At 41.9% G+C, this 25,209-nt stretch overlaps 1 protein-coding gene and 1 long non-coding RNA gene across 4 annotated transcripts in view; both read left to right on the forward strand.

Annotated features, from left to right (window-relative positions):
- sema5ba (sema domain, seven thrombospondin repeats (type 1 and type 1-like), transmembrane domain (TM) and short cytoplasmic domain, (semaphorin) 5Ba) overlaps positions 1–12,871 on the forward strand; it is a 158,307-nt gene extending 145,436 nt beyond the window's left edge. For 2 of the 3 annotated variants that reach the window (XM_053439393.1, XM_053439395.1), the window contains 6 exons: positions 1,848–2,018; positions 3,934–4,002; positions 4,498–4,635; positions 6,914–6,958; positions 8,772–8,977; positions 11,836–12,871. In XM_053439393.1, coding sequence (XP_053295368.1) covers positions 1,848–2,018; positions 3,934–4,002; positions 4,498–4,635; positions 6,914–6,958; positions 8,772–8,977; positions 11,836–12,012 — 806 coding nt within the window. In that variant the 3' untranslated portion in view covers positions 12,013–12,871. The remainder of the gene's footprint in view (positions 1–1,847; positions 2,019–3,933; positions 4,003–4,497; positions 4,636–6,913; positions 6,959–8,771; positions 8,978–11,835) is intronic. The other variant, XM_053439394.1, reaches the window with a different exon arrangement.
- A 5,670-nt stretch (positions 12,872–18,541) lies between these two features.
- Positions 18,542–21,300, forward strand: LOC128455652 (uncharacterized). The gene is made up of 5 exons (XR_008341752.1): positions 18,542–18,671; positions 19,080–19,262; positions 19,882–20,160; positions 20,729–20,876; positions 21,107–21,300. It is a non-coding gene; the product is annotated as an uncharacterized LOC128455652 (long non-coding RNA).
- The last annotated feature ends 3,909 nt before the right edge of the window (positions 21,301–25,209 follow it).

Below are 25,209 nucleotides of genomic sequence, written 5' to 3' on the forward strand. Positions count from 1 at the left end.
TGCTGACAAATCAAGGTAAAGTCTAACGTCAGTCTAGATAAACTCTCAAACCATTCAAGATAAATTGAGATAATGAATCTTTTCAGTCCAAGTTGAGTCTAATTTGTTTTATAAGCCAATTGTTTTTAATTAAAATTTTTCAGTAATTTTTAAACCTCAAACTTCTTCTGACTCAAATCAAAATTAAAATGTCTGCTTGTGATCAGCTGAATAAACACATTAAGGTAAGAAATGACTTCTTTCCTACTTTCAACTTCAGACTTATTCACTTCATGAAAACAGCCCCAGGAACATAGTGAGAGACTAATAGAAGCAGTTTGTCAGTCAGGTAACCAGTGAGCCGGTCGGTAACTCAATGAATCCGACACTCAGCTAGTCAGCCAGGTAAACAGGCGGTTAGAGTCAGTCAGGCAGAGTGCTGGTCACAGACTTCACTCTGGGTCCCACTAATCCACTCAGCTAATGGAGTTTTCTGCAGCACTGTGACGTTACCTGGCAACACCGCCTCTCTCCGTCAGTCAGACGGACACCAGCCAGTCAACCAGCCAGTCAATTAGTCGGCTCCTCTGATTAAGTCACATGACACATCAACGGTCCCCATGGAGGGACAGGATAAATGCCGCAGTCAGGCAGGAGACAAAGAAGAACATAATCAGCAACAGAGCAAAAGATGAAAGTGGATTTTTTAATACAAAAGCAGAGAACATACTAGAACAGAACATTCATTATAGTGATATTTATTTTGTCTAATTAATGTGTATCAATTTTCACATTAATAAATGAGAAAGACCTCTGTGTGTGAACAGGCTGTGGGACCTCTGAAAGATGTAAATCAGTAATTAAAATTCATTAACGGTGCCCGGGTGGTGCAACGGGTATACAATCTGCATAAGGGTCTTCAATCACCGCCCTGCGGAATGTTCAGGTTGTGCAAATGGCCCCTGGAGCACATAAATAAACACAAACAACATAGAATAAAACAGAATAGAGCGCATACCTTCACCAAGGCCCAACAGTCCCCTTAAACTCAATCAAACTGCTCAACATTTCTAACACTCAAACATACCAGTGCCCTAAATGTGCCTAATTTGTAAAAAATAATAATAATATCAATTCCTGGATCCTTCTTTTGACCGGTTCTACACCAAAATTTGAGTTGTTTCTTGCTCAAAGTCTCACTCCCTCCCCTTAGTTTCATAGAAATCCTTTCAGTAGTCTTGCTGTAATCCTGCTGACAAGTGAGCAAACAGGGCCAAAGACATAACCTCCTTGGTGCAGGTAAAAAGCTGTGAATGAAGAGGCTGTAGGACCTAACAAGGTCTAAACACACAAAAGGTGCCATGGTGGTGCAACATGGTCATAACACATTTTAACTCACAGCCTTGGGAAACATTTAGCCGGTGCAAATAAACACAAACAAAAGGAAGCTAGCAGAACTGGTTATGGAGCAGGTTCAAGTATTACAGAGTCATTGCCCTCTGTTAATACTGGCCATTAAACTTCAGTGTTACAGGTCTCTTCAATCGCCCAAATATTCACATATTAAAGATATTAGAGCTCCCAGTTGCTGCATCTATTTATTTTCACCGCTCGTGGATTATATAGATCAAACAGAGTTGCATGTTTCTTTCATTCTTTGGAGTCTCGTCAAGTCTGCAGGAAGACAAGCGTCACAGCAGTCGAGTGTAGAGTCATTGACATTCAAACTGAGCCCGGATTAATCCAGGCTTACTGAAGACAGGGATTTTCCGGGGGGAGTACGCCACTGAGAAGAACATCAGCCTCAACAACTGGGATAGTTGGGATTATTCTGCATCTTATCGAGAATGTGTGTGTGTGTGTTACAGTGAAAGGTGCATGGTCCTGCTGGTCGTCCTGGTCCCTGTGCTCAGTGGGTTGCGGCGGCGGTCACTACCAGCGAACACGCTCCTGCAACAGCCCTGCGGCCACCAACGGAGGGGACATCTGCATCGGACTACACACCGAAGAGGCCCTCTGCAACACACACACCTGTGATGGTAAGGTCACACACTCGCAGTGTCTCACTCCGCCGTGCCACCATTGTTCAAGGTCCTTTCATCACGCCTCCAGGCAGCCAATCATCTCCCACACTGCGTCATCTCGTGTGTTGTCCTCCTTCACTAAATTGCTTCTTTCATCTTCTCCTAATGAATAGAACAGCTTTTAGATATATGAAAAGATCAACAGAGTCATGCTGCCTGAACAAATGTCCTCCCGCCGTGTCTTTCCCACTGTGCACCTGGAGCTCTAGGCACCTGGCAACCTCTGTGTAAAAGGTTCAAATTGGGTTGTTGTGTTAAACAAACATGAATCTATCAAAAAGAGCATCTGAAAGTGCAGGTAAGCAACCCAAACGTTGTCAATAACATCAACTGATTAATACAACTGATCCTCGATTCTCTCTCGGAAAGCTGCAACCAGCACAATGTAGACAGAAGGAAAAAGCTTGACGGAAAGACATAATAACACAATAACAACAATAACACGTACAGTACAGACAATAATAATAAACATGAATCCAGTGTACATGTACGAATGTAGCACAGTTAATGTATTTATGTGGTAGTGTTTGTAAATTGTCTGCTGTAGCTTCATGAGGGCAGTTTTATAATTACAGTAGAGAGCAGAGTTGAATAAAAAGGTTGATTAGTGATTGACATGAGGAGTATACAGTGTGACAGAAATGTTTTCTTAAATTAGTTTTTTCAATTAACATTTAATCTACTTTGATTGGAGCAGAGACCGAAATCTCAGAGGTTGATCTTGTAAAACCTGGATGGAAAAACTGAGCAAGAAAGTTTATTTTAGCCGTTTGTATGAACAGCTTAATAACTTGATTAAATTGTCATTACACAGGTAAACAATGCACACAAAACCAAATACCGTAAGAGACCCCAGTTGGGTTGAAATAAATCTGATGCTCAGGTTTTTTTCAACTGATTTAGAGGTTTGGTTATTTGGAAGTCTCATCATGTGAAGATGAGATATTAGATGTATAACAGCCTCCTCCATGTTCCCCCTCTCATCTTATTCTGCTCTCACAAGGACACTGAAATATTCATGAGAGATCTGAGTATCAGAACTCATAATGACAGTTCAGCCTCATTCTGTTTCTCAGGTTTAATATCAAAGCTTCGGTGTTCTGTCCCCACAATGTGATTTTCAGCCTCTGTCTTTAGTCACTTAGCGGTAAAACAAAAATGGTCCTGTGTGTCTGCGTGCGTGCGTGTGCGTGCGTCCGTGTGTGTGTGATTTCTGCCTGGATTAAATAGTAGTTTCCCCTTAACCATCGTTTTCCTCGGCTGCTTTTCATTTTGAATCCCCCCTCCTGCCATTCACGGGGAGAGTAACTCTTATAGTCGGCCTCCCTGGTAATTACAGACAAAGAAAGGTAAATGGCTTTCTGTCTTTTTTCTCCTGCCTTTGTCGAGATGCTAATCATCCTCCTTCATCAGGATAATGTTTTCCAGTTTGACCAACACATCTCTTTTGGCCTGCGCCTATCGACTGTCCGCTAACAACCCCTCCAGCCCGGATCTGTCTCCTTGTGCGTGCGTTATTGACAGGAACGGCATCAGTCATCTACCGGGGTCCTGCTGGTGCCGCTTCCCCCTCTGCATGAGTAATTAGCAGCAAGCGTTGCTGTCAGTCACAGGTATATTTGATGCCCCTGTCGTAGGTCATTTGATTGAAGTGTCCACCATTAATGTAGGACAGCAGGAAGCGCTGTCGGGCCAGAATACTAATGAGGAGCCTTAGGCCCGATGGCGTTGCCTCTGACTCAACAGAGAGAATACTCAGGTCGTCCGGGTGACAAAAATAAACGGGAATAAATGAAGCAATTCACGAGGGCTGTAACGACCAAGGGTCATTAAAAATGTTTCAGGTGGTCCGTGTGTTTTGTGCGTCTAGATGGTGCAAGAAGGGAGCAGATGGTGGCGACTGAGCAGCCGGTGGCTGAGCACCAGACTGACAGGAAAGGTAAAAGAGGCCTCGACTCGGGCCCTGGCTGCCAAAACTGTACACTCGAGAGCACCCTGAATAACAAACCAGCTTTCTCATCAGCCTTTCATCGCTCCCTTCACTCCGGTGCTCTGAGACACAGGGTGACAGAAGGCTCCAAGTGCCTGGTTCAAAGGGAGGAGCCGAGCGTTGGGAGTTTTCTCTTTCCTCTTGGGTCGCCGCCTTTGTTTACTGCTCGGTTGCCTGCTGCGGGGGAAACAAGTCTAAAGCTTGGCTCAGAGGACAAACATCTCCGCTATGCACTAAACAAACTCTCCACGGGTTCACTCTTCCAATCTGTTTACATCACAAACACTCTTCGGTGTGTCTGGGCTCTTCGGCTGGCCGGGAAGGTCGCTGGCCGCGGCTGGCGACGACCTGGGTGGCCGCGCTGCTTTCCAGGCCTCATGAGTTCTACGTGGCCTGTGTTAGTTGTCTGGGGTTGTGTTGATTGTTGTCTCTTTCTGTGTTTAGGTGGCTGGATGGCCTGGTCGCTGTGGTCGGCGTGTGATGATTCAGGCTTGCAGATGAGGAATCGGGTGTGTGGCGCTCAGGGCAACACCCCGTGTGTGGGGAACAGCACGCAGCGCAGAGACTGCAATGAAATACCTGGTGAGTCAGTCAGTTCTCAGATACACGCTGTGCCCGAGCAGCCTCCATCACAGCAGGTTGGCACCTAAAGTTTCGAGGAGTCGACCTGTGTGAAACTTTTGCAACTGTGGATAGATACAAGTTTTTCCCTTTCTAAGTCATGCTTCTGGTTTGACTTTTTTTCGAAATTTATTCTGGATATTTTCCCTGAGAGACAGCCTGTGTTTTACTAGAACACCCTGATCACGCACAGGTTCACACATTCACACCTGGATGGTGCCTGCACCTGCACCTACTGCGCGGCTCCACTGGAGCAGGGAAGTTGTTTGAGGGATGAGCATTGCTGTCTCACTCCTCTGGTCCCACATTTGCTTCCGTAACTTTCAGGTCATCACTTCCCCTCTATGACACATTCAAATAAATTAGATTTTTAATTTGGAAAGAGATTGAACACACTGTGCTTGACCTCTTACATTTTCTTGGTACCTTGTGTATGGAGGCTTGAGTTGAGCTTTCGGGTCGGTTTGGTTGTGACTTGTGAATCTCTCACTCTCTCTCCCTATTTCACACTTACTATCTTGTCAACAAACATGAAAGTGCTCAATTATATCTCTAATTAATCTACATGTCATGTTTTATTCAGTGTCACCGGGACAAGGAATGGTTGACAAATAAATGAAGTAGTTGAAAAAAACACACACAAACATTAATCAGAGTTGTCAGTTTGAAAACCTTAAATTAATAATTGAATTCATAATATACCTGTTTTCAAGCCAGTTAAATTATCAGTCCCAAGTTCCCAAAGCCCAAAACGACATCTTTACGTTTGTCTGACCAAGAGACTCAAAATGTATGCACTCGTGACCAAACACAAACTTAACCAATCAATTGTTAGTTTTTAATATCCGTTGTCATCACATAAGACAAGAACGATGTTATGATTAGGACAAAAAAACAAACATAATTTAACTACACTGAAATAAATGCTACAGATTTGTCATCCACGTCTAAGATCAACTTGTCAATTTATTGTGTAATAACTATTTTTATTTTTTTAACTGCAATTTCTTAACCATGCAAAGAAATTAGTACAAGTAGTAAACAAATTGGGGGTGACTTTTAGATTAAGTCCTCAGTCCTGGAATCCTCCACCAGTCCAAACTTTGTTGGCGGTACCTTTTTATTATAATAAAAATAACAGTTAAACTCTATTTCTACAACACTTCAAAAGGCTTTTTTGTAAAAAAGTGTCTGAGGCAATGATTTAAAAACAGGTAAAATGCCGGCAGGTTTAAACTCCAGAGCCTCCGGGCCCAGATGGCAAACGCCAGGCTGGAATGCTGAGGTTTAAAAGTTACTAAGAAATATCCTCAAATCAATCCTAAGTTTAACTTTGCCCATCCGTCATTGTCACAGTATCACAGTCGTTCAATGTCATCACTGTCATCAGCCTCACCTTCTGCATTCACATCCATCCATATGCCTCATCTGTGTGTACGGGGCCGACATCCTCCCCGTGCACTAAACTCATCCGCCTCTGGTAATTAACCATGAAGTCCATGCGAATCCAACAAGTCGGCAGGTGACCCCGTCGGCCTCAGCTCACCGTGTGGCAGATGACGATCTCCGAAAAAGTTTCTCCTGGAATGATCTTTCATGGCCTGCCGCAGTCAGCCCGTCCCCACACGGAATCCCTAATGAGTCCAGACGAAGGCGATTAATATTAATGGCTTGTCACAACACCAAATCACATCAAATTTCAGTGCAAATTTCAATGAGGCGATGGATGGATTATGTTAAGGTCACTGGCGGAGGGGAGGCGGGTGCGAGGAAGCTGGGAAATAAGGCCAAAAAATGTATCAAGGGATGTGGCCCCGTAATTAAAAGTGTTCACACACACACACACGTCATCCCTCCCCGCTCCCCTCCTTGTTTCCTCCTCGGCAGTGGACAGGATGTGTTGCGCTGTAAATAATTGTCTTGCCGTCAAGTGTCTCTTACGGCATCTAGAGAGGGTCGCTGCGACGGGGCAGAGCTGTTCTCTCGCTCTCACCGGAGAACGTTTTAAATTCAGCGTAGCAAAAAAAAAAATCTCTGCGGAACATTAAAAGCAACATCTCAATTTCTCATTCCCTGTTTTTGTTTTTCCATTTGTTAACTCCCCTGGTGTTACAGTTGGTGGTTGCTGTGTTCTGAAGGCTGTTTTTCCATGGAGAGTGCATGTGTGTGTGTGTGTGTGTGCATGTGTGTCTGTGCATGCAGGTGTGTGTCTGACCCTGTGTTCCTCTCCTCTCTGCAGTCATTCTCCCTGCATCTGGTTTTGATAAGGACCAACAGTGTGGAGGTAAGTGGATTCTCAGCTGCCTTCGCTTTGTTTCTGTTCCTGTCCCTGTATCTGTTTCCACAGATGTCTGCCCATGATGTGAGTTTCCATACATTATATGTGCATCTTCATGCGTGTGTTCAGGCTGTGCTAAATTCTAACAGCTGATCAGGAGGATGATTAAAAAATTAAGCGAGTCTTCATGGACCTGGTAAAACACCAAGGCCGAACCAAAATGAGACGCTCTGGCCTACGGAGGCTCTGGGTGATCGGCGTCACCGGCTCGTCCGGCCATTATTGCTGTTGCCTGGCAACCGACAGTTTGTCACTGAAGCTCAATGAATCCTGGGATTGGTCGGGCTTGGAATGGAGCCTTTGTTTCTCAGAGATGAAAGGACGCATTTAAAGGAGCCTTCAAAATGGGACAGTCTAGTCGCGCCGCTGTGATGCAATTAGTCTTCAAATGCAGTCTCGGAAGGATGCCGCCCCGTGTTGTACCTGGAACATTCTTGAGTTGTCGAAACTATTGTATAACAGCAAATGAGGACATTCACAAGACAGCATTCTGGCTCCGTGTGTCTGACTCGCATAAAACCTTCTTTTCAGTTCACATATCTGTCCCTGAAAAGGCAGATATCAACACAAAAGAGGGACTAAACAAATTGGATTGTGGGCAAAATGTGAGACTTAAATATGGCACTCATAAAATTTACCCAAAAGGTTTTGTTTTTTTCTCATCGAGAGCCAATAAGTATCACCTAAGAAAATGAAAAAAAATGCTACAAAATAACATCTTAATTCTTCCCCTGGATCCACACCAAAATGAAATGGGTTCTTTCCTGATTCAAGTTGAATGGAAATCCGTTTTGTTGTTTTTGTATTACTTTGCTTACAAACAAACAAACCAGAAAATACATGGAAAAGGGTGAAAACATAACCTCCTTTTTTTAGAGGTAAGTATGCAGAAGTCAGTTTTGAATTCCATCAATAGAAGAAAGAAAAATGGAGCTCAGCAGGGTCTCTTAGAGCGTCTTCTCCTCACGCAGCCACACAACCTGTTCATAAGCTCAGTTCAGTGTGAGACACAAAGAGCTGACCGTCTCTACAGCAGTGTTATACAGTTAAATAAGCACAAGAGCCTCTCCTCTAGGGGGAGCTATGACAGAATCCAAGAGTCAACAAGGTCTTTTCTGACAGAGCTTATCCCCCTCGAACACACACTGCACATGAGCACGTTTACTTTTAACAACCAAATGTAAAATTAGGTTTTGTTGGAGAAAACCATAGACACTGAATAAAGATGGAGGATGCATTGCCACTTCCTACCATTTATATAGAAATGAAGCTAAAATATCCCTGATAGAGTGGAGTCGCTGCATCGTGGTCCAGCCCCTACACATGCTCGACAAATCGTGAGTCGGCCTCTGCTGTCAATCATGACCTCTCTGCCCATTTATATCATTAAATATCTAATTAAATCCAAACTAATCAAAAACATTTGAACAATCATCAGTGTGATAACTAAAAAGACAGAAACCACCTCTGAGAAACCTTTTCTCAACGTGTGCCTTGACCTTTTAAGTTTTCGTATGGAGGAGGTAGCCACCAGGGGGCGATCAAGATGGTTTGGCTTCCCTTATGGGAGTCGTCATATCGTCCATCTTTATATTGAATATGCTACTGTACTGATATTAACTATGAATAATCCTATAAAGACTTCTGCTCAGGTTCGACAAGTTCTGGTAGACCAGTTGTGTCGGAACCACTGGAGACCATAGTTCCAAAGAGGAAATAATGTATGCTGATCTTTTTATTTATATCCTTAATTTCCCAGCGTTCACCTCCATCCACCTCATCGCGACCGGCGTGTCCTGTTTCCTGGGGGCGGGGCTGCTGTCCTTCTTGATCTACGTCTACTGTCAGCGTTTCCATAAGCCCTCGCAGGAGTCTGCGGTCATCCACCCTACCACCCCCAACCACCTCAACTACAAGGGCAACACCACGCCAAAGAATGAGAAGTACACGCCCATGGAGTTCAAGGTACGAGTTTTTTTAATATTTCACACGGATAGAGGTAGTATGTCGTATACCTGGTGTTACTCTCACACACCCGATGTAACATTTTTGAAATTCAAGGGCACTGAATGTGGTTCATGTTTTATTTAGAGCATTTATGCATGCATTTATCTCAATTGAGCGCAAACCGCAGAAGATGAATTACTGTTCATTTCTATTCCTCCTTGCTCATATTCAGAACCTATCGGCTTTAAGCCTTTTTCTACCTGCAGCCCACAAACCAAGTCCTTATTAATGGGCCCCATTAACTTTCTTAAGCATTAGCCGTCCTTCCACCTCCCACTGCTATCGCTCTGCTGTGCACTCACATTTACAACCAGTCAAGAAAAGTACTTTCACCAGAGGCTCGTAGACTTTTACTGCAGCTTTGTGTCCTTTTCTCTGCACTTTGCATTGTTTGCTCTCTAACTGATTGTTGATTAACTCAGGGACATGATTGATTTCCCCGTCCATGTAACCTTGCAAGTGAGAACCCATAGAATCCATCTTGCCAGATTTCAAGTCATTCGCCTGTAGTCAAAACAGCGCGAGGCAGGATCCACTGGCAGCTACAGCGAGAAGAGACTGTTCCTTAACAGCAAGGGTACAAGTTAGCATGGGCATTGCTGTTGCACCAGCTAAATTAGAGCTGGAGAATATTTTATCAGAAGAAGTATTTTCAGGATTTTGGGTAAATCAGGGGCCACAATTGCATATTCCAACCACCCCCTCTGGCCCTGCCCCTGGCTCCGCCCCTGCACTGTTGGCTTTTCTCGATGGCTTTCCTTCTCATCATGTCACCTTTAAACTATTTATATGAATTATATTTATTTTCTATACCAATCACTGCTACTGCTCTTTGCATTCTGGTTACCTTGACTTGTGCTTACTTATATACTATTGAAATTCATTTTACATTCTGCACTTCTATTTCTTATTTTTGTCTTTTTATTATATAGTTGGTTTACAAAATGTGTATATTTTACTTTGTAAGTCTTTATTAAAAGGCACAATTTTATTTGAAGGTTACATTTAACCTAGTTTTTCATCGTGTTTGCACAATGACAACAAAGTTCTTTAATCTTGAGAAGTTTTGCTCGTCCTCTGATTGGCTTCCTCATCCATAATAGGCCGTGATAGACAGATGGTTCCTCCAATTGTCTGCCAATTATTCTTTAAAAGTGCCTGCCCTTTTCTAAAGATGTTCCGATGAAGCCTTCCCAGATGGATCTGTGCAAAATCATCTGTGAAACAAACCATCTGCTGCGTCAAGTTACTGTTTCTGCTAAGTGCTCCGAAGTCTGCCTGTGATAAACAGCTGTTGGTAACTAAACTTAAAACTTTGAATGGTTCAGTTTGATCTTTGTCACCATCAAATAGTTTTTCCCTCCAAGTTTTTAATTACAATCTAGTTGATCCGACACCATCCATTTGCTGTCTCATTGCTGTTTTTCTCATCATTTTATTTGTTTATATTCCTTTACGTGATCCAGAATCAGCAGCTGCATCTATCTTGCCTTGAAAACACACGTCGTCCTCCGCGGTGCCGCTGAGTGATCACAGAGCAGTTTGAAATGATTAAGATAGGAAACTCTATTGATCCCCAATATTTGGTTTTACAAACAGACATTTTGACAGCTCTTTCAGACACATTAAAAACGAATCCATTACAGCTCAGACTTAACTGTGTTTATGTTTGGAAGTTGGGTCACACGCCAGAAAGTGCCGATCAACAGGACATCAGCCAACGAGTGTCCGCAGGAATTCATCTCAGCTCCTCCCACCACTGTGGCCGTGTCTAAGAACAGGAACACGGTACCTAATCACAATGACCCATCGCTGTTTGTGATTGTCGGCTTCCCGACATTTATTGTCCTCGCCGCTATTGTTGTCGCTGCGCGGACACAGTGCTGACAGCTGCCGTGACGTTGAGAGCCTGAACTCATTAGCTTTAATGACCAGCGAGGGCAGCCAGACGGTGCTGGACGTTCAGCCGATGTCACCGTGCACGGCCGCAGCGCTGATATTCCAGCAGGTTCCCCTCCTCCAGGCCAATTTATGATGCCCAGCATTCTGTATTTCACCGACTCGAACCTGATTATCTCACTGCCTCGGTCCCCAGAGCAGTTCACTCGGATTACATTAGACTAATGCTGCACCTGGAAACTGTCTCACTGTGTTCAGCTTTACTAAGACTCAGGAATTGCGATGGATTGTAGACCAGTGAATTCCTTTCAACTCATCTATTAGTGCATTGAGTATACTTGACGTGAACTAAATTAAATTTGTTCAAATGGTTTGCTTGGGTTATAAATACACTCGCAGCATAACCATAGAAATCATTTCTTATTTAAACTTGAACTATATAATCCAGCTGTTACAAGTTTTACTAGAAGTTTTAGTCTCTATTCATAAAATGAAAAAAAGCAGGTACTAGAAAACACCTGACATTAAGTTGATTTGCATAAAAACAGTGTTTTATTTCTTCAACAGTTTTCTTCACTTATCTTAAAGAAGAAAAAATCTTTACATTTTTGGGAATATTTTCATTTGCTTTCATGCCGAAAGTCACATGAGAAGATCCCTGTTATTTTCATGGTCTGTAATTTAATATGAAGCTACAGTCAGCAGACAGATAGCTTAGCTTAGCATAAAGGGGAAACAACTCAGGTGTCCAAAGAAGAATGGTTGCACTATATTTTCCTGTGTGCTAATAAGACGTGACAAAATTAAGTACACATGTGCATCCTGTCAGAAAAATTATCATTACTTTCTTCGTAGAACGTGTGATTCTGTACGAGTGGAACGTTGAAACTCCTTATTTTTCACTTCTCTCTTTCCAGACACTGAATAAAAACAACCTTCTGCCAGATGAACGATCCAACTTCTACCCGACGCCCCTCCAGCAGACGAACGTCTACACCACCACCTACTACCCGACGGCGCTCGGCAAGTTCGACTACCAGCCCAACTCTTCCCCTTCGCCGTGCAGAACCTACAACAACAGTAACAACAGCTGAGACACGCCCCAGAACCACCTCTCCAGCCCCCCCTCTGCCGCAGACTCAAAACGGACACCGCCAAAACGCCATGGTGAAATAGCTGAACTGACATGAACTGAAATGTTTCTCAGAGCCGGGTTCCTCTGTTCACCATCGCCCCTGCTCCTCGCCGTGTCTTCTGCATGGCAGGGTTTGTGTTTTCAAGGGCGTTTCTGGAACTTTCCATCAGGAGATGTGGGTTTGGACAACAATGCAGCCAGCATGGTGTGTGTTATCTCAAAGGCCTGACTCTACATAGCAGTGTCAACCCAGAGCATCGTCTTCATGAGAGGATCCAGTGGAAAAGACCAGCAGGGCGAGTTGCGGCTTTATTGAGATTATTATGGACAAAGGGCACATCAGCACAGGTGCTGAGTCGAGCATTCACAATTACAGAATTGAAAAGAGCATAAAAAAAAGAAGAAAAAAAAAAAATCCATTTCCCTGGATCTGGGTCACCGTTTCTCTCCTCTCCGTTGCAGCCATTTTAAGCCTGTAATGAACTTTGAGTCCCTCGACAACAAAAGCAGTTACTGAGAATAAACAGCGCATATCGTAATGTCCTTGCCACACAGCGAGGAGCGGGAGAACAACAATGAAGTCGATGATGAAATAAATTAGAGATCAATATCAGCCCGGTTGTGCGGAGGGGGATATGCACGCCCTCCATTGTTGCTATTCTATTCGAAAGAAAAGATAAGAACTTCTGAGTGAAGTTTTTGGATGGCGGCTTGGAGGAGTTACCGGTTGGAAATAATCGTTTAAATCTGCTCATGATCAAAGCCTTTTGAGGAGCAAGGACATTTATTTGCAGCATTGAAGCGGGGGGGGGGGGGGGGGGGGTTGTACTGTACATAAATCTTCGGGAAACGCCACGTATGCAACAGACGGCAGGGGCGAAATCAGTTTTTCTTTCCACCGCTTCTGTTTTTCTCCCAAGAACAATACAGACTTCTGAAAGAGAAATGATTGATTATCCAATCGATTCTCCATCGGATGCGTCGATTCTACTGAGTGCTAAATAGCTCAGTGGTCATATCAAATATGACCAGTGCGCTGAACAACTGGACTGGGGTTTTTTATGATGGTAGAATAAGCTAGTAGTCTGGCACTTCTTTTTTTTAATGTTTGTTTTTTAAGATAATTGTTTTATGCTCAGATGAGCCGTAGCATAGGAGGAAATATTTTGTTAATTAAGATATAGCTGATTAATTGTTGTTTCTCTAATTTCACTTCACTGAATGAACACATCCTTCTTCTTTACTTGGTTTTTCCGCAGCTCTGTAACCATTGCATCTTCAGTTCCTGAAACACAAAGAAAATAAACATTAACGATTTTTACAAGAAAATGAATGATTGTAACTAAACGTCTATTTGAATGGTGAGTTATAATGGCCATGTTAGAGATAAATACAATTTCTGAGATTTCAAAAATTAAGCTTCTTATATTAGTAAAGAGGCTAAAGTAAGAATTTTAGGCTGTCTCATATTACAGGGGCAAGATCTGTCTTTTTTCTGCGTTGAAATATGGAATGTGGGGCATTTTGTTGAGTTATATTTTAGTATAAGTTTCACAAAGAATATAATAAAACATTTTTTTACTGTTGCCGTAAGATTATGCCTCGATTCTCGTCTCTCACTACAACTTCATTCACATAAAATGACATCATCATTCTTGTTAAATTACGGCTTTTTTCTCACAATATTACTTTATTCTAGAAATCTCCAACATGTTTCTCTAACATGGCCCAAGTACTCTCAGAGAAAAAAAAGATGCTTGTGTAGAAGTTTGCCTGTGTGAAGATCAAAACGAGTGCATGTGTGTGTAGATGTGCGTACATGCAAACACATGTACTCTCTGCGTGTCCGTTTGCCCGAATGAGGAAAGTTACTGTATTTTGTACAATGTAAATGCTTTCATACACATGATGATATATGAGGAGGTCTGGCAACGGCATTTGTTTTTCCACATCCTGTCACTGACACTCCGGGCGTTCTCCTGGTTTTTCTATACTTCACCTACCAGATGTTAATCGTTGTAAGTTAAAGCATCCCTCCTCTGGTTCCTGCTGGAGGTTAAATGGACTCTATTTATAGTTAATGCTTGGTTTATAAAGGGGCATTTTCACAGCTATATTTTATTATTATTGCCTGATCGATGAATGCTAACCCAGAAAATGCTTCTCACTTCTGCTACTGTACATGCACGAAATGAGAGCTCTATCTGTATATATGAGCGACAGCCTTCTGCAGCCCATTTAATGACCATGAAGAGGACCATGTAAATGTATCTGTATATTGTATAGCTAACACTGTTTGTTTAAGAAAGCCTTATAGTTGTTTAAAAAAAAAAGTGCAGCAGCTAAGTACACACCAACCATGAGGTTTGTTTGGGGACAGAGTTCGGAGATGTGACCGCCTGCCTTCGGCTTTTTGACCTTTCCCAGCTGCTCAAACATCAAATGACCACGTGCTCCGGGCTGAGAATAAGTCGGCGCAGCACCGATCATGAAATGTGGACACACAGTGCGGATATCCTGAGGAAGTGTTTTTGATCCAGACTTTGGCTCTATTGGCCCGGTGCGAAAGCCAGTCATCTGATTGGTCAGTATTGAACTCTGCCCCCTGCGATGTGAGGCTCTGTGCCCTTCTATGCAACTTACCAGGTGTACTGTTAGACCTGTCATGTAGACTGTAATCACTGCCTTTTAGACACTGTGAATTTTTTGGTACCCTATATTTTTGTATATTGTACATTATAAAGGATAATAAACCTTGATGCCAACACACACAGCATATGGACAGTGGGATTAATCAGATTTACAGTTTGGAGGAGGACATTCGCGGCATTTTATCTCTACAGATACAGACAGAAGTTTTCAGAAAGGAACTCAGGAAAATGGGCTGCCAAATCAGGACCAGGCATTTTCCAGAGTGTGAGCGTCAGACGCGTTCACAACACTGGAAAATTACATTCAGGCGAGGGGTGGCATCAGGAAGCAGGACGTAAATTGTACTGCGGAAGACCCATGCTTTTGTTTACAGCACATTGACAAACTCTCGAATCTATTCATTCCAGGTGGTCGTCTTCTAGGTATACCGCTCCTCTTTACATTTGACCAAAGGGCTGGCACGTTCCCATCCCGGCCCACTGGAACATTTATCAGTTCATGTCTGAAAGCAGCTATACCTCGTCTTAAGGAATTAAACATAACTATTAACACTTTTCTTTGAGAAAAAAAAGAGATGTTTATCATCCAGTTACAGCTTTAAGCTCAAACCTGAAGACGTTGGATGAAAATGTGCTGTTAACTTGACGTGTGTGGTGAACTTAGATTTCAGTGATTTATCCTTCAGTCTTCTTAATCAAACCTACGCTGTTGTCATTCAATCAAATGATCCCATGACGATATAGAAAGTACAGAGGGAAACACAACTTCTCTGCTTTAGTCATTGCTTCATCATAACCACCCATACACCACCTAGTTGTCACCAATTTCCCTTGCTTGTGACAACTTGAAGTCAAAAAACCCAGGGCTCTAACAGTTTATTGGCAGTCATATGCAGATAGAGCACTCGAGAATTGGTTAAGTTTGTGTTCCAACAGCGTATCAACACAAACCGTGAAGAGACTAAACTTACATTTGATCTTGCTGAAAAGTCTCTTTGTGGTGATAGAGCATGCAAAATTATGATAGTCCTCAACAGATCTGGTTCTTCCCGCCCTGTTGTATGTTGTGTGTCTGGGCAGGAAGCCTGTGGAGGCGGCTGCACCCTCTGGATCGAAGTTGACAAGACACGGAAAAAGTTAGCACTGACGTGGAACCTGGTGCCGAGGGCACTATATATTCTAAGAGAGGCAAAAACTAAGAAAAAGAAGCGACCTTAGCTACAATTGTGTATTTCTAGCATGTCACTAAAGGGCCTCCCCTCTCTTCATCCCCAAAACGAATGATTGCAGCGCTGGAATACTTTTCCGTTTGAGAAGAGGGGAGATGGATTAGAGGAAAGAGCCAAGTAGTCAGGGTGTGTCCAGCAGAGTGCCCGTGGATCACTGCCGGTGCCAGTGGCCCAGACACTGGCACTTTGTCACAACACCACGAGGATTCTGCTGCGGTGCAGAAAATCAGGATCGAAGCTGGAGAACAGCCGCTCTCACGCAGGACAGGAAAAAGCCACTCAATGAAATCATAAAACATTCTGTGTACACTCAGTCTTCAGCCCCTCACATAAATAAGAGTGTACTGTTTGTATTCTACTGGGGCAACTATATCATCGAGTGTCAGAGGCAAGAGCAGCTTACTCTTCATCCTCTAAAACACACACTTATCCATACTGTATATGTCCTTCTCATTGGTCCAGTGCAGGCCGAGCTGTACCTCTCAATTAGAAAGAGCCGCCTCCTGGCAGTTTTATTAATGGTCGCAGTGAAAGCATTAATCAGTTGGTATTCTGCTGACGGACAGCTGCGGTGATCGGCTCTCTGGCTGGTGGCCAGGAGGAGGTCTCCAGGAGGAGGACGGGAGCGGAAGCCTGCTCGGATGAAAATGGTCGAAGTCCAGGAGAGACACGGCATCGGGGGGAGTGGGAAGGACCCTGCCTGGATGGAATGATTCACCCTCTTTGTGACAGAGAGGAAAGAGAACAACCCGGAGAAGTCAAAGAAAAACAGCAGCTTTGTGTTTACAATGATCAGTGAAATGAATGAGAAGATCTGTGTGGAAAAAAACATCCTCCACTAACTGAGCAGCAGTGACAGTCACAATCACATCATCATGAATTATCTTTCAGACAGCTGAAAAACAGTGTTTGCAAATGTGTTCACATTTAAGAGGATGAAAGACTAGAATTTTATTTATTATATATAATTTAGCCATTTTAAAAGAAAGTACGGTGCAAAGTTTTACCAAGGCATCGTTAATTAATTAAAACAGGCTTTTTGAACTATTAAAGGATTTCTATGCTAATTTGATTAGTAATAAGCTATTTACTTTAATAGGTTTTTGTCTGAAAAGCACATTTAAGAAGCAAATTCGAATTTGATGATTGCCATTGTGTGTTATTCATCCTATCAAATAGTCAGCTGATTCAATAGAGACTGCCAGACAGAGGAACACTGTGGAAAACTGATTTTCTGCCATGGAAATAAATAAATTGTAAACAGGTTACAAACATATTTTTTCATTTCCTGTGGACGTTTGAGTCAATGTTAACGATGCAAAATAAAAAAATAGACATAGCGCTGTAAACAAATAACAATTACAACTAAAGGTATAATGAGATACAGTAGCATAGAAATCAATTCCAATGATGATCGCTATATGATTGTCATCAGTACGGCCATGCAACAACACACAAACACACACAAACACACACACACACACACACACACACACACACAGTCACTAGACAACAACAGAATAGTTATAGAAAAACACAGGAATCAATGGTAAAACTGTATAGTGAAAAATGTAAAGCACATGAAGCTGAAAATTATAATTATTGATATTATATAATTTTTGCCATATTGTTCCGACCTAAGAAACACTAGAGACATATGATGTGACTGTTGTTGTTTGACAGGCACAAAGTTCCTGACAACCTGTAGGTGTGCTCTCATTAATGGGTTGTTTCTAATCCAAAGCATTGAGTGATGATGTATTAACCAACGACAAAGACATTATCACCTCAGTGATTCGTCTCCAGAAAGAATCCATGTGTGTGACAGCCGCCGCCGCACTGGTCCGAGGAATCAGAACCACAGATCACCCAGCACAGATCACAGCTTCATAATGTGGCCATCTGATGTTTATCTGGTGTTGTCATGTTTACAGAGTGAGCAGCCGCATGGGTGTTTGATGTGTGGTGTGCGGCGTCCCAGGAGGCGGCCGGCAGACAGACGTGTCTGTGTTCTCAACCCAGTCTCATCAGAAAATGTTCAATGGCAACGTTGGTCCACTTGGACCGACGTTACCATCTCACAATCTGGCCTCTCAGATTGTGAGATGGTAACATTTAGTCCTCCCATTGTTTTGCATTGGCGTGTTCTCACGTCACGTGACTCTCAAGCTCCCGTCTGCGGAGAGGAAAACATGGCGGAGATTCCTTGTTTTTTCAGATAAAAATATAATTTTGTAACTTAGTTTGGGCATAAAAATACATTCTGACACCATTTCTAGCGAGAAATGTGATCTTTGCTTCCACAGTCTTCAGCCAGTTCATGCTTATGATAAATATTTTAATAGTTATCACGCATGTTTTTATCGTTGCTATGATGGTTGCCATGGCACCACGGGCGCAGCTTGGTGTTTAAATCACAGTCCCTGCGTGGTGTCCTTCAGTGATCGTGAATGTTATTCATGTTATATAATAGTAATATTTGAGGCTAGATTACATCTCTAATGAGAAGGATCATGCGAGTCTGTTTATACCGAGGCCGGCCCGAGTGCGCGACCGGCCCGAGTCCGCGAGCCGAGCGGCCCGAGCGGCCCGAGCGCGCGAGCGGCCCGAGCGCGCGAGCGGACATGACGTGTGGCTGTCGTAAAAACCCTATTTGTAAACAACCAGCCCTTTAACTCGGGGCTGCGTCATAAACACGGCGCGCTTGGAAGACCACGATGTCATCTTCCTTCTGTCAGGTAAGTAGTTTATTGTTTTTAAAGATCGTTACGATCTAGGTTTACAGTCCGAGTGCGGAGAGAGTCCGTCAATCCACACTATGGACGCTGTTCATCAGCTAATACGCCATTGTTAGCCACATGCTTCAGCCCACGGTAGCCTGTGCTACCTGGGAGGTGAATACATGGTTGTTGAAAGCAGTTCAAGACGCTTAGCTCATCATTGAGGGACGCTACAATATAAATATAAACATGAATTTGATTTATGAATGCTTTAGATTAATAAGGAGTGTATTTGTCTACCATTACTCCACAATATCAGGTCAATTTGGTTTAATGTATAGTATGCACTATGACAATAATGTTTCCATGTTATGGAGTTGCGATTCATTTTATAAAACAATTGCTATGTTCTGTTTTTTAATCAAGGAGGATCCAAGTGAAGCTACAGGAGTTTCATTAACGTCAACAACTTGGACCGAACGGTTTGTTTTGCTTGATGAAGAGCAGGAAGGGCAGCCTGGAGAGAAAGAGAAGCCGGGTTGAGCCCACTACCATCATCCACGTACCACGAGGAAGATGAGGGAGAGAAATGATCCTACCATTAAAGAGGTACTTTTAAGTTACATACCAGAAAAAACATTTTATATAATTTGCCAAATATACATTTTTATTAAATCCCCAAAGTACACTTGCTGAAATACAAGTTAATATCACACTGAAAGAATTTTGATCAATCATGCTTCCCTGCTGTGATTGTTTAACTAGGAAAACAACTTTTTCCACAGGAAGGCAAGTAAATTTAAGGAATACATGTGCAAAGTTTTCCTCTGTTATGTATAATGATGACCCCCATCAAACATAATGTTAGCAATATTTACACCTTTTAATTTATACTGTTTATTTCTGTCTACATGTGTGAATTTGCCTTCATTAGTTTCAGAAAAGAGCGATGATGTATCGGTCAGTGGGCGGCAGCACGAGACTCCGCAAACTAGTCTGTAAGCAAAGCAGACGAAGGCATCGAGGTTGCGGCCTGCCATCATTGTTATTTTGCTTAAGGGACTGAATATGTTTCATGTAGAAATATTAGCATTTCCCTTATATCTACCAAAACTGCTTGTTTCACAGACTGCAGTTTTGTTTTGATCCGATGTGGTGTGCAAATACAACCGTATCTGCAATGGGTTGTGGGGCATTAACATTTGTAACTCTAATTTTGTTTTGACAGACTGTGAAAAGAACGTTGAGAACATCACCACTCTACAGGAAGACACAGTCCAGTAATGGGTGTCAGAAGTTCAGTAGTGAACGACAGGTACTGTGGAAAAATATGTGTCATTGTTGTACAATGTCCTTTGACTCTGTTTAAACAAGGTTAACACAAAAAGGTTTGATTGTAAACTGATATCGGTATGAATTCATGTTATTCTCCTCGTCAAAAGAAACAAACAATCCAAATTACCTGCAGAAAGCCCTTGATGGACGCTTCAGCTGCATCGTCAGACTGGTGAGACAGCAAGATGCCAACTTTAATGCCAATTTATTTGTGTAACATTCTGTGACCAAATGTATAGATAACTTTTTGTAGATTGTAAAAATAGATAACCCATTTATTACAAAAAAACTACACTAGAATTACCGCACTGCGTTGTATGACTCCGCTAACCAGAGCAGTGTCCGTCTACATATTTCTACATATTTTCTCTCATATAAATGACACTGTATCTCTTGAAAACTGAAACCATAAGATGAGGTCAGTGTGGCCTTGACCTTTTTACTTTAAGACAAATACAAAGGTAGACAATCCGAAAACATGCAGTTATGCCTCCGGCGACTCGCTATTGCAGAGGCATTAAAACCGTAGTGTAGTAGATTGGATTTTATTGGTGTTACATTGGACATCTTGTATGGGTACACCAAAAAATATATTTGGTTTCACATTCTAGATGGCAATAAGCAGAGTCATCAACTCAGGAAAAATATTTCTGTAGAAAAGAAAGCCTTGTATGTGTGTATGTATACATACACACAAACGCACAATTGAGACGTTTTTGTCTTTTATCATATATTCTCAGGAAGGACTGATGCATTTACTGAGACGGGTCGTGAGGGCCTACTCTGCGTGCTCAGAGTTCAAGCCCAGCAGGCTGCAGCGGGCCTGACATATTCTGGAACAGCAGCACAGTCTTTGGATGACTCCTCTGAAGATGAAAACATGGCGAGGTACTTCTCCACTGATGAAGAACTGTGAGGGCTGTGATTAGCTACACTCTCTTGCTACAATGCTACTCATGCTACTCCCTGGCAGCCTTAGGAAGGCATTAGCTTGCTGTGTGGTAGCTGTTAGCTTCAGCATTTTTAGTTTTTAGTGGCCTGTCTGACGTTTATGTTAAAAAAAAATCAGAGGGAACCATCTTCATAATTTAACACTATGGTTTGTTTGTGTCCTTCAGTTCTTCTCAAGAGAAGCAGTACAGGTGTGCCTCAGCTCCACGGTCCCTCCTGCAGCCTCCGCTCCTGATGCTAACCTCATGTCTCCATCACACCAAGCAGCAGACCTGGATTGACAGACCTTTCTCCAGAGCTGCCCCCTCCCTCTGAAACCCCCCTCTCCAAAACACTATTTGTGTAGTTTTTAAAGTATTTTTTGCATGAGAATTGTTGATCATAACATTTCCAGCAGATGCCTTAATATAATGTTTGTGCACAATAAATGACATTGATCATAACATAATGGTATTTCCTTGCACTTCTACACCATGATATTGTCAGATAAGATGCTGATTACATTAAAGCAGTGAATGCTCTGCTTTAAGCAACATAAACACACAATGATTCAATGGATCTGAAGTAGAATGGGCACATTACATTCTGTAGAGAATGCCTCAGTTATGGAAGTCAGAAAATAACTTTCTTTATCTGAGGTTCCAGTCATTTATAGTCACAGCAAAGCACACAGGTCTGGTTGTCTAAGTGGCGCCCATATCATATTGTTTAAGATGTGTAACATCAAGTTTGTGTTTCAGTGCAAAATTAGTCATTAGTCAAGAGTTCACCTTCTTCTTTACACTAAAATTAGGTGACCCAGATGTTTCACAATGCAATCTGATAAGGTCTTATGAGAAACATTCTTAACATTAAAGAAATCAACACAGAGGATAGCAATATCTGTTTGACTTTAATCCGTAGCTGATAATCAGCGGCCTGACTTATTCAAACACATTAATACTACAATGAATAAGGCAGGGGTTTTCCATCAGAAATCATTTCTGGGACATTAATTTAAAAGATCTCCAGTATAAGCAAATGTATTCTAAAATTGGTTTATATCCAAGTGTGAGGCTGTCCTGGCACATGGAAATAAGATATATATATATTGTTTGTATTAGCTTTCCCTCAGTTTAGTACTTGCACTTCTTGAAAAGCTCTATATAAATAAGATGTATTAATGTTTATACATTGCCCTCTAGTATATGTTTTCCTAAAAGTCACTGTAGATACAGAAATAACAGTATGGTTCAGGTGACAGTAAGTGGAAGCTGAAGGTAATTTCCATGTGCTCAAGAGAAACATAACGTGACGATATAGTTGATTTCTGATAGAAGGCCCTGCCTCATTCATTGTAGTATTAATGTGTTTGAATAAGTCAGGCTGCCGATTACCAGCTACTGATTAAAGTCAAACAGATATTGCTATCCTCTGTGTTGATTTCTTTAATGTTAAGAATGTTTCTCATAAGACCTTATCAGATTGCATTGTGAAACATCTGGGTCACCTAATTTTAGTGTAAACAAGATGGTGAACTCTTGACTAATGACTAATTTTGCACTGAAACACAAACTTGATGTTACACATCTTAAACAATATGATATGGGCGCCACTTAGACAACCAGACCTGTGTGCTTTGCTGTGACTATAAATGGCTGGAACCTCAGATAAAGAAAGTTATTTTCTGACTTCCATAACTGAGGCATTCTCTACAGAATGTAATGTGCCCATTCTACTTCAGATCCATTGAATCATTGTGTGTTTATGTTGCTTAAAGCAGAGCATTCACTGCTTTAATGTAATCAGCATCTTATCTGACAATATCATGGTGTAGAAGTGCAAGGAAATACCATTATGTTATGATCAATGTCATTTATTGTGCACAAACATTATATTAAGGCATCTGCTGGAAATGTTATGATCAACAATTCTCATGCAAAAAATACTTTAAAAACTACACAAATAGTGTTTTGGAGAGGGGGGTTTCAGAGGGAGGGGGCAGCTCTGGAGAAAGGTCTGTCAATCCAGGTCTGCTGCTTGGTGTGATGGAGACATGAGGTTAGCATCAGGAGCGGAGGCTGCAGGAGGGACCGTGGAGCTGAGGCACACCTGTACTGCTTCTCTTGAGAAGAACTGAAGGACACAAACAAACCATAGTGTTAAATTATGAAGATGGTTCCCTCTGATTTTTTTTTAACATAAACGTCAGACAGGCCACTAAAAACTAAAAATGCTGAAGCTAACAGCTACCACACAGCAAGCTAATGCCTTCCTAAGGCTGCCAGGGAGTAGCATGAGTAGCATTGTAGCAAGAGAGTGTAGCTAATCACAGCCCTCACAGTTCTTCATCAGTGGAGAAGTACCTCGCCATGTTTTCATCTTCAGAGGAGTCATCCAAAGACTGTGCTGCTGTTCCAGAATATGTCAGGCCCGCTGCAGCCTGCTGGGCTTGAACTCTGAGCACGCAGAGTAGGCCCTCACGACCCGTCTCAGTAAATGCATCAGTCCTTCCTGAGAATATATGATAAAAGACAAAAACGTCTCAATTGTGCGTTTGTGTGTATGTATACATACACACATACAAGGCTTTCTTTTCTACAGAAATATTTTTCCTGAGTTGATGACTCTGCTTATTGCCATCTAGAATGTGAAACCAAATATATTTTTTGGTGTACCCATACAAGATGTCCAATGTAACACCAATAAAATCCAATCTACTACACTACGGTTTTAATGCCTCTGCAATAGCGAGTCGCCGGAGGCATAACTGCATGTTTTCGGATTGTCTACCTTTGTATTTGTCTTAAAGTAAAAAGGTCAAGGCCACACTGACCTCATCTTATGGTTTCAGTTTTCAAGAGATACAGTGTCATTTATATGAGAGAAAATATGTAGAAATATGTAGACGGACACTGCTCTGGTTAGCGGAGTCATACAACGCAGTGCGGTAATTCTAGTGTAGTTTTTTTGTAATAAATGGGTTATCTATTTTTACAATCTACAAAAAGTTATCTATACATTTGGTCACAGAATGTTACACAAATAAATTGGCATTAAAGTTGGCATCTTGCTGTCTCACCAGTCTGACGATGCAGCTGAAGCGTCCATCAAGGGCTTTCTGCAGGTAATTTGGATTGTTTGTTTCTTTTGACGAGGAGAATAACATGAATTCATACCGATATCAGTTTACAATCAAACCTTTTTGTGTTAACCTTGTTTAAACAGAGTCAAAGGACATTGTACAACAATGACACATATTTTTCCACAGTACCTGTCGTTCACTACTGAACTTCTGACACCCATTACTGGACTGTGTCTTCCTGTAGAGTGGTGATGTTCTCAACGTTCTTTTCACAGTCTGTCAAAACAAAATTAGAGTTACAAATGTTAATGCCCCACAACCCATTGCAGATACGGTTGTATTTGCACACCACATCGGATCAAAACAAAACTGCAGTCTGTGAAACAAGCAGTTTTGGTAGATATAAGGGAAATGCTAATATTTCTACATGAAACATATTCAGTCCCTTAAGCAAAATAACAATGATGGCAGGCCGCAACCTCGATGCCTTCGTCTGCTTTGCTTACAGACTAGTTTGCGGAGTCTCGTGCTGCCGCCCACTGACCGATACATCATCGCTCTTTTCTGAAACTAATGAAGGCAAATTCACACATGTAGACAGAAATAAACAGTATAAATTAAAAGGTGTAAATATTGCTAACATTATGTTTGATGGGGGTCATCATTATACATAACAGAGGAAAACTTTGCACATGTATTCCTTAAATTTACTTGCCTTCCTGTGGAAAAAGTTGTTTTCCTAGTTAAACAATCACAGCAGGGAAGCATGATTGATCAAAATTCTTTCAGTGTGATATTAACTTGTATTTCAGCAAGTGTACTTTGGGGATTTAATAAAAATGTATATTTGGCAAATTATATAAAATGTTTTTTCTGGTATGTAACTTAAAAGTACCTCTTTAATGGTAGGATCATTTCTCTCCCTCATCTTCCTCGTGGTACGTGGATGATGGTAGTGGGCTCAACCCGGCTTCTCTTTCTCTCCAGGCTGCCCTTCCTGCTCTTCATCAAGCAAAACAAACCGTTCGGTCCAAGTTGTTGACGTTAATGAAACTCCTGTAGCTTCACTTGGATCCTCCTTGATTAAAAAACAGAACATAGCAATTGTTTTATAAAATGAATCGCAACTCCATAACATGGAAACATTATTGTCATAGTGCATACTATACATTAAACCAAATTGACCTGATATTGTGGAGTAATGGT

Source organism: Pleuronectes platessa, chromosome 14, assembly GCF_947347685.1.
Source record: "Pleuronectes platessa chromosome 14, fPlePla1.1, whole genome shotgun sequence".
Taxonomy (NCBI): domain Eukaryota; kingdom Metazoa; phylum Chordata; class Actinopteri; order Pleuronectiformes; family Pleuronectidae; genus Pleuronectes; species Pleuronectes platessa.